Below are 15,638 nucleotides of genomic sequence, written 5' to 3' on the forward strand. Positions count from 1 at the left end.
AGGAGAGATACAGTCTGAGACGAGAAGTGAAAAAATTGAGACAATATAAGCCGTCAAAAGGATGCAGTGTCTGAATAAGGATTTGGAGGTTGTGCCGTCGGTATTGACTTTCCGATTTCCCCACTTTGTGCAGCTTGACTTCCCAGAGAGCTACAGGTGTAATGGGAAAAAATTCACCTGTGTTTGTGTGTTGAGTATCTTATATCTTAAAAATGTCATCCCTGGTTTTGGTTCTAATCACTGAATAACTTTAAACTGAGAAGGGAAATTGTGATTTAGAGCTTAGGAATGAAACTTTTAAGAAATCAGTTTTGTTGTAACTATTTTTATAACAAAGGTATTTTGGTTTCTCAGATGCCAATTCTACGGAGTTTGACCCTAACACCAGTCATCCTGTGGTGAGTCCAGTGTCTGGAGCATCTGGAAGGGTGTGGAAGGGGCGTTGATGAACGTGATTAAGGGCTGGAGGTGGGAAATGAGACCACTGGGTTCATTCCAAAGCACCCTGAGGTCCCGCGCTTTCAGACGTCCCAGGTAGGGAGAACTTTTATTTTTCATCGTGTAGTCTCTCACTACTCTTCCCAGTCTGCCACAGAAAGTTTTTAAGACAGGTGCCACCGCAGCCTGATTAAAGTAATTCTCCACCCCTGCCCTCCTACCTCCCAGGAGCGCTTTAGAACAATACTGACATGAAACACTTAGGCAGGCACTTATTATATACCAGGCACTGTGCTCACTGCTTTGTATATATTAATTCACTTAATCCCCAGCAACCCTCGGAGATGGGTGTTTTTTTAAAGAACTGCTGGAATTTAGTACTGATTGTGTGACGTAGGCCTGAGCCCTAGGTGGCTGGAGCCCTAGGAGGCTGGCATTCCTCGTGTTATGTCTCCCATCAGAGGAATGTGGCTCAGCTGGGGACAGACAATGCCTTTATTCATCTTTGAATCCCCAGCCCAAGCGTGACAGGCCTGTTCTTGATACTGAGGATGTTGTGATAAACAAGGTGGACAAGACTCTTGACCTCAGGGCACTTGAACAGCATTAGTATGTATTTATTGACCTGAAATTGAACTTTGCTAATACTCAGACCTCAGGAAGAAAAGAGCAGAGGTTTTGAAGCGTGGGACCCTGGGGAGGTAGGGGAGCACAGAGAAGGCCTCCCAGGTCAGAAGGTGCTCGGGGGAGCGGGCAGTGGGCTGGGCTGTCACAGCTGAGGGGCCTCGGCCTCCGCGTCCCACAGATGTTCACCAAACTCTCCTGGTTCACAGCCAACCCCAGATGAGCATCCCTTTCCTCTGAGCAGCTGTCAGTCTGGTGGAGGAAACGTGCGCACGTCTGGTTTGGTGCCCACGCTGCTGTGTTGGTCTTTATTAGAGCAGCACTTAGGATCCCAAGTGTCGGGGCAGGAGCGGCCAGGGGAGGGGGCAGCTGTGTCTGGTCCTGCGGCTCAGGAGGGCGGGCTGAGGATCAAACACGTACCCAGCAAAGGCTCAAGAATGATCACTGGGAGGCCTTTTCCTCTGCAAGTGTCGCTTCTGAGGAAAGGCTGGGCCCCCTCACGGGCTCACTGCGCTCAGTGCGGGCGGTCTGTCTCCTAACCGAAGCAGGGTTTGGTAGCACATGTTTGTTTTTGGAACGTCTCCAGGTCATAGACATGCCAGAACACAACCCTGGCCAGATGGGCGGAACCATGAGGCTGGGCAAGAGGAGAACCCTGTTCCAGACCACGAACTCTGTCATGAGTAAGAGCTGCCTCCCACGGGCCCAGCCTGTGGCTGGCATGTCCAGGACACACATCTTGGTGCTGCGGCCAGGCTGGCGTTTTTGGTTTTGTTCTTACTTTTGAAGTTCTCTATTCCTCTCCTGGTGACGCTCCTTAGGATGCACTGTAATAGCCAAAGAAAGCACTGTGGCTCTTAGAAAGGTCACAGGCAATACAGCTGGGGACCTGGGGGACTTTGGGTGTGGACCCCTCAGCAGAATGAGGCGGTTGGGTGAAGTCCACTGCAGCCTTAACTCTCCTATCCTATCAGGTCGAACCAGATGAAACTGCTGATCTTGGTGACTTTTGTCCCACAAAAATGGCAGCCTCATCCGGTTCAACCTAAATAGATTTTATTCTACAAGTACTAATATATGCTAAAGACGTAGGGGAAATTTGAGGAGGGAAATACTTAAAAGAACTCGATTGGATTTTCTTTTCTTCCCACTGGGAGCTGTCATCGTTGGCAGGGCACCCGTGCATCTATCTGGGGTTTGGAGGCACCGTAGTTTGCATCACTTGAGTAGGTGGTCGTCCAGTCCTCCGGCTCTAACGTCCTGTGGTTTGGGGGTCTCACCTGGCTCAGGGAAGACACCCGCTGGCACGGGCCGCGCTGGGTCCCCAGGCACAGCAGGTGCCGTGCGGCTTTGGGTGCCGCCAGAGCGCTTTGTGCCTCTGTAGTCACGTGTGAGAGGTGGTGGTGAAAGTCTGTTTCTGTTAGTTTTCCTTGGTTGCAAAGAGTCAAGGCCCAAGAATTAGTCTGAACTGTGCTGCTAGAGCAGGCGGTGGGGTCAGTAGGAGAGTCATAGAAATAACCTTCAGGGGGCCTGGCCGGGTAGGATGAGAAGCAACCCGGGAAGCAAGATGTGGTCGTGAATAGCTTCCTTTGTGAAATCGGAATCCTTTACGCCAGCCTGCTTCTTTTGCCAGGGAAACTCTACGGAGATGCAGATTACCTGGAAGAGAGGCACCGCCACAGATTTGAGGTGAGGATTTGAGCTCTGTGACCTTTCACATTTTCTCCTTTCTGTTACGCCGGACACGCAGTCAGCTGAGAGCCCAGCAAAATTGTTCTTCATGCCTCGACAGGTGAATCCAGCCTTGAAAAAGAGTTTGGAGGAGCAAGGCTTGAAGTTTGTTGGCCAAGATGTTGAAGGAGAGAGAATGGAAATTGTGGAGTTGGAAGGTGATCGCTTGGGCCGTTGTGTTTAGTGGGGAACTTAGTCAGGCTTTCTTGGCATGTGGGGAGAGCACAGCAGTATGAGCTGTTGTCCTTGACCTAACCGCATCAGGCAGCGGCGCTGTCTGGGGGTCTTGGTGAGCGAGGTTTGGGGCCCCGGGTGGCTCACCCTTGCGCTGCGGCCTTGCCATTTGACCTCTGGCTTCAGGTCCTCGTTCTTCAGAATGAGAGCGTGGACTTGGTTCTCAAGCCTAATCTCACGTGACCTGCAGGACTCAATCCTGCGCAAGTCAGGGAGCTAGGGGTGGGGGTGGGGTGGCGAGGGGAAGGGTGGCAGGAACCTGGAGAGGAGGCGCCTTTGGCCGCAGGGTGACAGCGTGCAGGTGGGAGAGCATCGGTTCTCCCGTGCTTTGGGGTTGCCTCTACCCAGGCTCCCAATAAGTTGTTTTCAAATCATTTTAGGGTCTGCAGAAATGTGGAGCATTTAACCAGATTTTTCCCATCTTTCACATGTTACGCAGACACACAGTGAAGCTGGTTCTTTCGCATTTCTGTTTCAGATCATCCCTTTTTCGTTGGAGTTCAGTATCACCCTGAGTTCCTGTCCAGACCTATCAAGCCTTCCCCACCGTACTTTGGCCTCCTCCTGGCCTCCGTGGGGAGGCTCCCTCATTACCTCCAGAAAGGCTGCAGGCTCTCACCCAGGTGGGGTTACGCTCCCTTAGTCCCTCGAGTGGTCACTGATGCCTTCCAGCGGGCCATCATCACACCATCAGTGATGAGCAAAACCACCGGAACGGGGAGCCTTGCTGGGCGCTTCTCATGCTGACACGCAAGCTTCCTCTCCTTCTCTGGGGTTTTCTCAGGCTGCTTCTGTGCCACCCCTGGCCTTCCCCAGCCACCCGGCATGGTGGCCAGGTCTCCCCCTCTGCAGCATCTGGTGCCACGATCACATCTGGGACCCTGTAGTCAATGGGGAACCGTGTTTCTTCATCGGGGTGTCGGCCACAGCCTGGGTGGATTTCATGCCCTACTGCTACCTTTATCTGGAACCAGTCGGTTACCCTGTCTCGGTGGTTAGGGCATCATGACTGAAGTATAAAGCGAATGTGTATCTTCTGTAACAAGAAGAAGAAAATGCCTTTGCAGCTTTCTACTAAATATATAATGTCTCTGATTTCTGCTGTGTGCAGACAAGCATCCCTGTGGTAGTGGTGGCTATAGAATGAGGGAAGTGAAGCAAGTGTTTGGTGGGAGCTGATGGATAAACCATCTGAATTCTACAGGGACACCTACAGTGACAGAAGTGGGAGCAGCTCCCCTGACTCTGAAATCACTGAACTGAAGTTTCCATCAATAAATCATGACTGATGGTAACGTAAGTGATATTTTTAAGCTTTAGTTTTATTTTGTTTTCAGTGGTGATAACAATAGAATTGTAAGGATATCCTGAAAGTTTAGTGTTGAAAATTTTCATCTGCCAGAGGGTGTAAGTGGTCAGGTCAGCGTGGGCATCAAATGGGTGAGACCCCCCCCCCCCCGCCCCGTCCCAGTTACAGTACATCTACCCACCCTGCTATGGGGACTCCAGCAGGGGGACACCAGGCACAGGGCAATTGTCTCCTTGCCGATTGCTACATTCAGGTGCCAATCTGACCAAATCTGGGGGAACTGGATTCTTAGAGCCATGTTATTTCATGTAGCTGTAAACTTGGAGATCTTGAAGGAGGTGACAGGTAGGAAAACATAGTGTCATTTCTGCAGACCCTCAAGCTTGCACCAGGAAGTGCTTTATTTTTAAAAGTAGTTTTATTTATTTATTTATTTTTTTGGCTGCATTGGGTCTTTGTTGCTGCGCACGGGCTTTCTCTAGTTGCGGTGAGCGGAGGCTACTCTTTATTGTGGTGCGCGGGCTTCTCATTGCGGTGGCTTCTCTTGTTGCAGAGCACGGGCTCTAGGCGCGTGGGCTTCGGTAGTTGCGGCATGCAGGCTCAGTAGTTGTGGCGCACGGGCTTAGTTGCTCTGCAGCATGCGGGATCTTCCCAGACCACGGATCAAACGCATGCCCCCTGCATTGGCAGGCGGATTCTTAACCACTGTGCCACCAGGGAAGCCCCAGAAGTGCTTTAAAACCAATACATACAACACTTTTGTGTTGATTGCTGCTTATTCTTCAAATCCGTTAAAATCGGAGCAGTTATTGAACAAACTTGGAATATTTGTCTTTTGTGACCACGTAAGTTTATAAAGTGCAGTAGCTGTGGGCGACTGCCGAGAATTGTATAAATTCCCATTAAGGTAACTGAGCGAACTGTCGGCAGAAATATACACTCAGAAGGAGGCTGGGGCATCAGCCGGAACTCTGTAGGGTCCAAGGGAGAACCAGGGATGTGGGGCTCCCCCCACAGGTAAGATGAGCTCCTGCCTCAGGCACGGGCAGGTGACCTCCCTGAATCCTGCACACCTTGCCTTCTCCACCAGGGGGCCTCTTCACTCGCAGGTCTGCTCTCACGGTCCCGTGGCCCCTAGCTGCCTGGCCTGTGATAAGCTTAGTCCGGTGGGTGACATGAGAAGTAGGTCTAAATCAGGAGGAGGGCATTGGTTGCCTACTCTGCCAGGTCAGCATTTAGCACTGATGTACTCATTAATCTTCACCAGATAGTTTGCTGTAGGCAGTTTGATAGTCTAAGTAACTGCTGTGGAGAGAAAGGAAACTTTGTAACAGTAAAGGGGTAGATATTTGGTCAGTGATATGGAATTTCTAACTGCCTCCCCTGGAGCATGTAGTCCCTGTCAGTGGCACTGTTAAGAGCCTGGTGCTGTGGAAAAGAACACTTGTATTGGGGCAGAGGTGGAGTCCATGTAAGGTCTTGAAAATGTATAATTCCATAGGCATCAGAAATTTAGCTTCTCATTCGTGTTAGGCTCCTACTACGACTGGTCCTCGATGAAAACCAGGCATAGTTTACCGTAGCAGCTGACTACAAATCCTAACTTCTTTACTTTAACATACATCATATAATAGCTCATTTTTTTTTTTTAAACAGGGATGATTCTTGAAGAGAGCCTTTGGACTTCAGGAGTTTACAGCTTTGATTTTACATTCAGCTTTTGACACTTCCTTTAAATTATGTTTTTATTAAGATTATTTTATTTTGAGGGAAGGTATTTGTGACTTGCATGTCCCGCCATGTGTCCCGGCTCCCGCACGCTGTGCTGACTGGTGTCCCACACTCTCCTTTGCGGTCCTCCAGCCTCGGGCGAGAAGCAGGACATCCGGGCGGAGCGGGTGATGGCCGGGTGCCAGGGGAGCCCATCGGTCACCGCGCTTCTCCAGCCACCTTGCGTCACTGTGGCTTCGAGCGTGTAGCTGTTCCTTCCCCCGATGCCGAGGCCATTATAAAAGGTGGGCCGTGCGGCCTGTGTGGGCAGAGAGGGGTGAGTCCAGCTGGTGCTCACAGCCCAGTGCCGGAACCCGAGGGCACTGCTTGAGCAAGAGCCGTGAAACCAGAAACAGAGTCGGCCCTGCCCTGTGCTGGAGGACTCGTTGTCCAAAAGGACGGTCAGTTTGGCGTCACACAGAACGGCAAGAACTCTGTCTCTCTGACGTCTGAGTTTAGAAGCCGCGCTTCTCTTCTCGGGAATCACTCCTTGCATCAAGGGGTCACTTAACAAAGAATCTTTTGGGGAAACTGCCTCTAAACCCCTCTCATATGGGGTTTTGCTCGAGGGAACTTTACAGCTTTGCTCAAGGGGACTTTTGCCTTCCAGAATGGTGTTACTACGGTTGAAATGCAATGTATGAAAAGCTATTTTCTTAATGTGGTATAACGACAGGCAGAGCTCGTGCCCATTATATCCTGGCTGGACTCGGTGTATACTCTAACTTAAGAAATAAATAACGCAGAGCAAGAGACACACTTTGTTTGGAGTGCTTGTGTCGCAGCCGGGTGGGCGCCGTCTGAGTGCGGGCCCGGCGTGTGTGCGTCCCCTGAGCCGTCAGCGCCGGGCTGTCCTCCCCGGGAGCAGCAGCTGAGGTGGGTGATCTGATTGTTTAAAAGCTAAGAGAGGAGCCTTTCTTTTTAATAGGAACCAGAATTTTCCAAAGAGGCTTCAAATTTAGGTTCTCGGCACGTAGAGGTACAGAGAAGCCTCACCGCCCCCGTCCGCTCCCCGGCAGCCCTCCTGCACCCAGGCCTTCCGATTTCAGGTCATCGGCCTCGCTGGTTTTCCCTCCACAGTGAAATTCGACCTACTGAATCCACGCTCCTCGTGGCACGTTGGCAACATTGGGACCACCTGCCCATGAGCCAGCTCCTCTGCAAAGTGTGTCTGAGGCAGAGGCTCAGGGCTCGGGCCGGGCTGTTTGTCAACGGTCGGCAGGCTTTGCTGGTTTTCATTTGGAAAGGGGGTGTTGGGAGAAAAATGTTTCTCACCATTTGGCACAGCCCTTCCATCAGAGGGACCCAGAAAGGAGGCGGGCTCCCTCTTGTCCCTCCATGCACTGGTCCGAGGCCACCATCACGGCTGAGGCCCCAGAGCCCGTGTGGGAATACCGCTTCCTGACCCAGGGCAACCCAGCTGCCTCTGTCCGTGTTTCTCACGGGCTGAGTTACAATGTCTTCACTTACAGAGGCCTTCATACTTGTTTGGGTGCTTTGAATGTGGCTGACTGGGTGAATTCTAACCCCTTCTCCCATCTGGTGGTCCCATCAGACAGTCTTCAGTCATTTTTATAAAAGCCATTCCGCAAACTGAGGGCTCTTACGCCTGTTGGTGACAGCAGCTCCCTACGACAGTGGGCAGTTTTCAAAGCCTCTCAGGGTCAGCTGTGCCCGCCCCTGCTTGGAGAAGTCCTCCGCTGACTGGTTGTGAAGTGCTGGCTGCTTGCATAACCTTTCTAGAGAAGGGACCCCCCCCCCACCCCGCCCCCAGGATGGCTCTCCAGGGGCTGCAAAGCCCGACCAGCCTACCACCCTGGCTGTGGAGACAGGGCAGTAGCAGGGCCGAGGGCTGAAGCCGAGACTGCACGGAGGGTGGCCTGCACGCCCAGTGTTGGCTGCCCAGTGCCCGGAGGCTTCTCTTTGGGGAGTAAGCCTGGCCAAGTCCCTCCACCCTTCTCTTCAGCACTGGTGATCCGGACAGGTTCTACCTTTGTAGAGCACCTCCGAGGGCCGCTCGCAGTGTGGCGAGCGGCGACTACTCTTCGTTGCGATGTGCAGGCTTCTCATTGTCGTGGCTTCTTGTTGCGGAGCACGGGCTCTAGGCGCGCAGGCTTCAGTAGTTGTGGCACGTGGGCTCAGTAGTTGTGGCTTGCGGGCTCTAGAGCACAGGCTCAGTAGTTGTGGTGCATGGGCTTAGTTGTTCCGCAGCATGTGGGATCTTCCTGGACCAGGGCTCGAACCCGTGTCTCCTTCATTGGCAGGCGGATTCTTAACCACTGCACCACCAGGGAAGCCCCTCTGTGCAGTTCTTCAGTGGCTTCTGAGAAGCTGGCTCAGGCCCTAAGGTCAGTGACCCCGAGCAGTTCAGTGGGTTGGTAGTCCATCATGAGTTGGGCATCCATTACCACCTTAGGTCCCTATAACCAGTGTGTTTGGTAAATGGGAAAACCAAGTTTCAGAGCAGTTGTGATTGGCCCACGAGGGGTCCTCTGTTGTCTACTCCATGGATGTGGCCAAGGACCTCTAGGCTGGGGGAGGGAGAGGGGATCACTGAAGTGTGTTCCATGGACCCCCAGTCCTGTGAAATACCCTCTTCGACAAAGTTTCATGGTTTTCTAGTGCCTCAGGCCCCAAATTTAGGAGTATCCTTGATTCTTTCATCAGCAAATATTTACTGGGCATCTGCCGCATGCCAGCTATGTTTTAGTTTCTAAACTTAAAGCAGTGGACAAAACAGACCAAAATCCCTGTCCCCATGAGCATGCATTCTAGTGAGGAGGAAACAACAAATAAAAGCTACAGTGTGACTGACAGGTGCTCTGCAGAAAGAAATAGATGGAAGCAGGGAAGAAGAGAGTAATTTGCAATAGAATGGGTAGGCAGGTTCCTTTCCACTTGAGGGTGGAGTATTCCAGGCGGTGGAAGCAGCCAGTGCAAAGGCCCTGAGGCCGGTGTGCTCATGAAACAAGTTGGTCAGTGTAGCTGGAATGCAGTAGCAAGAGGCAGGAGGCCTTGAGGGCAGGTGAGCCAAGTCAGGGGGGATTGTGTAGACTGATATTTGGGCTTTGCTCTTGGTGAGATGGGGAGCTCTTGGAGGTCTTTGAGCCCAGGCCTGTTCTAGAAAGAACCATTCTTGCCCGGGTGCAGATGTTGGCTTTATAGAGCCTCTGGCTCCACTGGTGGAGATGACAGGGGAAATGGCCAGAGCAGGAATCCTCTCCAGTGGCTGGAGGGTGCATGGAATGGAAGTCAGACCCTCCCTGTGCAGGTGTTGGTGTGTGCTGGAGAGAAGCAGGGTGCCAGCTGTCCCCTGTTGTCCTGTAGATGAAGAAACTAAAGCAGAAGTATTGTGATTTGCCCTAAGGTACCCGTCTTCAAGGCGGAGATGGACTGGGACCCAACCATCCAGGCTCCTTATCCCCTTACTCCTTAGCTTTGTAGGGGGAGGAACTCAGGGCCCCCTGGACAGAAATGGGCTGGGCATGGGACTCTACCCAGCTGCATCCAACCAGCCAAGTGTTCTAGAAGGAACCATTCTTGCCTGGGGGCATGTGATTTATTACAGAGCTTTGACAGTCCCAAATCCCAGCAAGCCAGGGGTGGGTCTGCAGGGTGGCCTGTCCACCCTGTAACCGCAGTTATCAATGTACTTTGCCATCTGCAGAGGGGCTTTCCCAAGGTGACAAGTCCCTTTCTGGACCTGCCTAGCCAACGGGAGTCAGAGACCCAGAGGGACGGTCCCTTACAGCTCAGCCCAAGGAGAGCGCTGGCCAAGTTTTTACATGTTCTTTCTGAAAGTAAGTTGCCTTGGGGATCGTGCTAAGCACAATTTCTCAGCTACACAGATCGGGGTCTGCTCAGGACTGACACCACGTGGGGACCAGCCCGTGTGAGCACACTGTTGTAGAAGGAGCCAGCAAGTGCAGAGCTCCCATCCACCTCTGAGCAGCCCAGACTGGTTTTACTGGGGGGACGTAGGGTCAGTAGGACAGCCCTGTGTGTTCCAGGTAGAGCGCTGGGCCCTCACAGGACGCAGCAGGTGCAGGAGATGGGCTTGTACCGCTGCAGCTGCTGCTGGAGCTGCTCCTTCTCGGCTGTCAGCACCCGCAGCCTCTCCTCCAGCTTGCTCAGCTCTGCCGTCCACTTCTGAGGGGACATCGGAGAAGCGTGCCTAAGCTGACATCATCTCAGAACCGGGGCTGAACTGGTGGAGGAAGGGAAGGCCCAGAGAGCCTGGGGGGTCTGCTTAAGGTCTCTGGGCACCGTACTGGCCCTGGTAGGTGGAGGAGCCAAGTCCCCTGACCAAGTCAGCCCTGGGGTCTCGGGGAGAGTCCTGCCAGCATCCCAGACGCTGGGGTGACCTGTCCTCCGCAGCCTGCACAAGTACCGGGGCGGGCTCAGGCTGGCAGCCCCCCGCCATGTCCTTCTCCCTCTCTGTCAGCCCCTTGGCCTCTTCTGTTTTTCTGTCACCTATGTTTCTCTCTTGAAAAGGCTTTTCCTTGGGACTGTGTCCAAGTGCTGTGTCCAGCACTCACTGCCTCCCCGTCTTAAGGGCCTCCGCCCAAATGCAGTACGCAGCCGTCTGGTTTGTCTTAGAACTTCAACATTCCACTCTCCCGGCGGCCCCAGCTACACCGCAGAGGAGTACTGGAGGTAGCGGGGCTGTTGCAGTCCAGCCCCTGGGGAGCACCAGAGGAAACCTGACAGCTGCGAGCCTACCCAGTGGGTGGCCGAGGGACCCAGGGCCAGCGTGGCCCCTACCCTGCCTGCCTGGCCTGGGCCACTTACCTGCCTGCCCCACTCCTGGATGGCGCGTACGGACAGGGGGCCCTGGATGCTCCCGTCCCGCCGCAGGAACACCTCCCCCTGGTCCGTCTCGTAGAGCTGCGGCTGGGCCTGGGCCTTGGGGGCGTGCACGCTCAGGCGGATCACCTGGGGAAGGGCAACGGCAGCTCTGCGGGCGCTGCACCGGACGGTGTGCAGCCCCAATCCCGCCTCTCTGGCTCCAGGGCAGCCTGGGGGCGCTGGGTGCAGGGCTCACCTTGAGGGGGGTGCCGGTGGCAGAGGTGCTGACCACGGGGATGAAGGTGAGCTTGTAAGCGTCAGGGAAGACCTGGGGGTTGAAGCCCTGCAGGATGGAGTCCACCAGCAGGCGCACGCGGTCCTCGTCACGGTGGCTGCAGCGGATGCCCTGCACCAGGCCACTGTCCTCCACGCCCACCAGCAGGCTGCCGCCCTCGCTGTTGAGGAAGGCGCACACGTAGCGACGCAGGTGGTGCTTGAAGGCCTGGCTCAGGTACTCGCCGCCCCCCCCTCTTGAACTCCACGTTGCGTGTCTCGCTGCCCAGGAAGGCGCCCTGGAAGAGGCGCTCCTGGCCCAGGATCTCTTGGTGCGCGATGGCGCTGTCTGAGCGCGTGCCACTGGGCCGGCCTGGGGAGTCCTGCCGTGGGGTAGGGGCCTGGGTAGGAAGGGGTCCGGCGAGCCAGGCCAGCCGGGGCCTGGAGCCCAGGATGGGGCTGGGGCTGGGGCTCGGGCTGCTGTCTTCCTTCTGCTGGGGTGGGGGATAAGAGCGGGGCATATGGGCCCAGGCAAGAGCCGGGAGCCCTGACCTTGGCGGCCAAAGGAGGGACAGGCAGCCAGAATCCCCCCGTCCACCTGCCCCATCCACCCAGGGCCCAGCCCACACGGGCGTCCTGACGCTCCTCCCAGGCAGAGGGGGCTAATTCTGCCCACCATCCCAAGGCCAATGCGGGAAACCCTGTTGGGTCAGGGGCTGGAACCAGCCAGTGCTCCCCTGAGGCTGCCCTCTGCCCAGGTGAACTATGGGATGCACATGGGTAGGAAGAACTGTCCTTCCCAGGTGGGACCTGGGACACCTGCAGCCATTCTTTTCCCACTTGGGTTACGGGTCGGCCTCTGAGGCGCAGGGTTGGATCATCCCAGGAGACACCTCGGCACCCTGAGGTCCCCTGTGACAGAGCTGCATGTCTGAATTGAGAGGTGCTCCCAGAGATGCCCTCTTCCTGATCTCCCTGAAAGCCTTGCTGAACCAGTCCTCCTGAATTTCCACTTTCCTCCGGCCCTCCTGAGTCCCTTTCACGGTTTCTGCTCTGTTCAAGGGCTCTGGGAGCAGCCTGCTCAGGGCCACTTCCCTGCTCTGGGCCTCACCATAGGACTCCCTGCCTCCAGGCTCTCCCCGTCCTATCCATCCTCTTCGCTGACCCCAGATGCAAGTCACACTGTCATTCCTCCCTTAAAACCCTTCCCTAGCTCCCTGCTGCCCTCCAGCCTCCAGAGGTGGCTTCCAGGGCTGGGAGCTCAGTGTGGGCTGGGGTGTAGTGATGAGAGGCACATCCCTACCAGCGCTGCAGCTCCCAGCGGAGACAAACTTAGCGGAGACTTGAGAAAACCACCAGCTATCATACAAACATGCCATCAGGCCACAGGTCTTGAAATGTAAGCCCGTTTAGCTGTTTAGCTCTGCAACAGTTTAAATGGCATGGAGTCTTCATCCCGAAGGAAAAGACAAACCAAGATCACCCATCCTGCGGAGTGACTACCACCGCCTCAAACGTGAGTTGACTCTTCCCTCCCACCCCCACAGAAGCCGACCTTCTGCTGCCTCTGCCTTGGTCTCACAGCCCTTGGTGGCCTGGCCCCTGCCCTCTGGCCTGGTTTTCTTCCTCAGTCCCCCGGCAGCCCGAGCTCCAGGGACAGCACCCGGCTTCCCACCCTGCAAATGCATCCATCCCCACCCTGTCCCCTCATATGCGCCACATCCCTCTGCTGGGGATGTCCTTCCCCAAGTGCCTGTCCCATTGCCTAAGCCCCAGCCTGGATTTCACTCCCCGGGGAATTTGTCCCCAGAGAGCAGGGAGGACCCTCTTGGGTCCTCCTCCAGCTCCAGGTCTGCCCCTTCTTGGCTCATAGAAGCTTGGCTCCCTGAGGGCAGGGTGGAGCCTCTGCTCTCTGCAGTACTGCCCGGCAGAGCAGGTGTTGGTTTTTGCAACTGAACCGATGAGGTCGGCCAAGGAGAAAGCCAGGACCCTTGTGTATCCTCGTGCCTGGGCTGACCCGGCCCAGAGGCCGGATGCAGACGGGCCCAGGGAGGGTTCGATACTCGGGTCTTCCTTCATTGTGCTTCCAGGCTGGAGGCAAACTCTAAGGGTCAGTGTCCCTCCAGTGTCCCTCTGGGACCATAGTCATTTGAGTAGCAGCCCCCAAGTTTGCAGATTTGTCCCCAGTTTCTCCAAGGCACCCCTCACCCCCACCCAGCACAGGCCATTCACACCCAGGCCTGCCGCGAGTGAGGCTAGGGGAAAGCCTCGCTCACCTCTCTGCGGTTTGAGGGCTCCCGGCCCTCACCCAGCACCAGCTCCTTCCCAGGGGCCACCAGCTCCTGGATGACCTGGTGCTCCTCCAAGGCCGTGCGTAGGCGCCAGGGCAGGGAGGCCAGGGTGTCTTCGTGGGCGGCCACCTGCACCAGCGCGTAGGCCTTGCGTGGCTGCCTCACCACCTGGATGTGCTCCCGCGCCACCGGCAGCTCCAGCCGCTCCAGGGCGTCTCGCAGCAGGCAGGCGAGCACAGGCACTGAGAACTGGGGGTTCAGGTGGCCCACGTAGAGAACATGCCTGCTGGGAGCCGCCTTGGTACTTGAGTCCTCAGACACGGACTCTTCTGCGGGGAGCTCCTGCAGGGGCCGCTTGCCTGGGGGCTCCATGAGGGGCTCCTGCACCTGTGTCGCGGTGATCTCTTCCTGGAGGTCTCTGGAGGGGTCTCCCTCGGAGGGGCTTCTGGGATTCCTCACCGCTGGCCACTCCTCCTGGGGCCCTGGGCTCTCGGGTCAGCCCAGGGCCTCCCAGGGGACTCGGAGGGGCCAAGGCTCCCGGGAGGTTCACAGATTGGCGGGGGCTGGGTGGAGCCAGAGAGCGAGGGTGGGCAGAGGGCCGCCACCCGCCCAAAGCCTCGGACAGGAAAGAGGAGAGTCAGACAGGGCTGAGCCAGAGAACAGAGCATGTGGACCTGCCGCTCCATCCCACAGGAGGGAGGACTGCGAGCCTGTGCTCCCAGCGGGGCAGAGGGGACCGGAACTCAGGTCTCTGAGGCACGCCTCCCCCCATCCTTTCACTGGCCCCAGTGGGCCTGTCTTCCCTCACCAATCCACAGGCTGGGGCCTCCTAGATGCCTTCAGCGTTTCCTGCCCAGCCTCCAGGCACCAGAGAAACCTTTTCAAGGGGCCTTTGGAGAAGCAGCCTTAACCCAGGGCTTTGAGGACTGGTTGCGGCCCCCCTGTGCTTCTCCTTGCCTGCTCTGAAGCCGGGGTGAGCCCAGCAGAGGTTCTGAAGGGGTCAGGCTGGGTCAGCGGGTTTTAGAGCGAGGTTCTTCTGCTTTGGGTACACTGATGAAAGCTACGGCCCCTCCCCAGAACAATGGCCTTTGCATATATACGTACAGTTCGACGAGGCTCATCTAGACCAGATCCTCTGGTTTGGGTCCAGAGAGCAGAAGTGAGGAGGGGCGGAATGAGGGTCAGAGCTGGACCCTCGTGTATGTCGCCCACCACCTCCCGCTAGGCCAGGGGTCCTCACTCCTGAGCTGAGCACACATGTGTACACACCAGTCCCTCCACTCGCCCCCATACACTCAGCCTCCGGTGTGCGTGGCAGGTACCGCTGGCCTGCGTCTTTTCAGATTGGATACTTGAGGCAGTCAGGGCCTGGGGTCCACCACTGCTGTAGTGGGGACATTCAGGGCAAACGGGAATAGGAGGAATAGGGAGGCCTGTGACCCTCATGTCCTGACGGTTCCTGGGGGAGAGTGGGAGGTGCCAGCCCTCCGCTCCCACAGACCCCTGCCCCCTGCCCAGCAGCTCCCCAGGGTGCTTGGGGGCTTGGCTCAGGGAGGGGGAACCAGGGCTGTAGGAAGTGGGTGGGGCCTGTGCAGCCACCTCTGTGATCTCAGGAGAGTCAACAATGCTTCTAGGCTTGGCAAGTGAGCCAGGAGAAGTCCTCCCTACTCCCCACCCCAGTGTAAACGGACATCTCATGCAGCTTCGTGTGGGGCTTCTTCGGGGCAGCTCCTAGGATCCAGGGACTAAAGACATACTTCCTCCTTCTGTCAGGTCTCTCCGGGCCCTCCTGCCCACGCAGGTCCCCACCTCAGTCACCAATCCCAGGCTCCCCTGAGCACGGACAGGGCCCAGCTGCTCCCAGAATGGATCAGAACGCAGCCGGTTCCACGGCTCCCCTGACACCAGGCTCTTCTCTTTGCCAGAGATGGAGGTTGCTGTCCAGAAGAGCCCTGAGAAATAGGTCAGGCGCAGCCATGTCTTTTGAAGGACAGGGTTGTCACCTGCTGTTTGACCGGGGACCAGGACTCGGGTAATGCACAGCCTTTGTTAATGCAGAAATCTGTTCTTGGGTGGGTGGGGGCTTTGAAAGTGCTTTTCGTGATGCAAATGTAGGTAGCACTTTCCCACACTGCTTCTGGAAGTCTCGATGGGGTGAGGGGACGGGGTGGTGGTGTCCA

General features: G+C 56.0%; 2 protein-coding genes across 6 annotated transcripts in view; one reads left to right on the plus strand and one right to left on the minus strand.

Annotated features, from left to right (window-relative positions):
- Positions 1 to 6,854, plus strand: part of CTPS1 (CTP synthase 1) — a 30,666-nt gene extending 23,812 nt beyond the window's left edge. For 3 of the 5 annotated variants that reach the window (XM_079919615.1, XM_079919616.1, XM_079919612.1), the window contains exons 13-17: positions 355 to 398; positions 1,649 to 1,745; positions 2,696 to 2,751; positions 2,855 to 2,951; positions 3,506 to 4,217. In XM_079919615.1, the coding sequence (XP_079775741.1) occupies positions 355 to 398; positions 1,649 to 1,745; positions 2,696 to 2,751; positions 2,855 to 2,951; positions 3,506 to 3,774 (563 nt within the window). In that variant the 3' untranslated portion in view covers positions 3,775 to 4,217. The other 2 variants (XM_079919613.1, XM_079919614.1) reach the window with 2 other exon arrangements.
- Positions 6,855 to 10,132: 3,278 nt separating this feature from the next.
- On the minus strand, positions 10,133 to 13,909 carry SLFNL1 (schlafen like 1; the record flags this gene model as incomplete). Its single annotated transcript, XM_079926159.1, is given in 5 exon segments — positions 10,133 to 10,255; positions 10,898 to 11,041; positions 11,151 to 11,420; positions 11,422 to 11,658; positions 13,444 to 13,909. Coding segments are annotated over 5 exon segments (1,161 nt in total). The 5' UTR covers positions 13,831 to 13,909.
- Between the last annotated feature and the right edge of the window lie 1,729 nt (positions 13,910 to 15,638).

Source organism: Stenella coeruleoalba (assembly GCF_951394435.1).
Source record: "Stenella coeruleoalba genome assembly, chromosome: 1".
Taxonomy (NCBI): domain Eukaryota; kingdom Metazoa; phylum Chordata; class Mammalia; order Artiodactyla; family Delphinidae; genus Stenella; species Stenella coeruleoalba.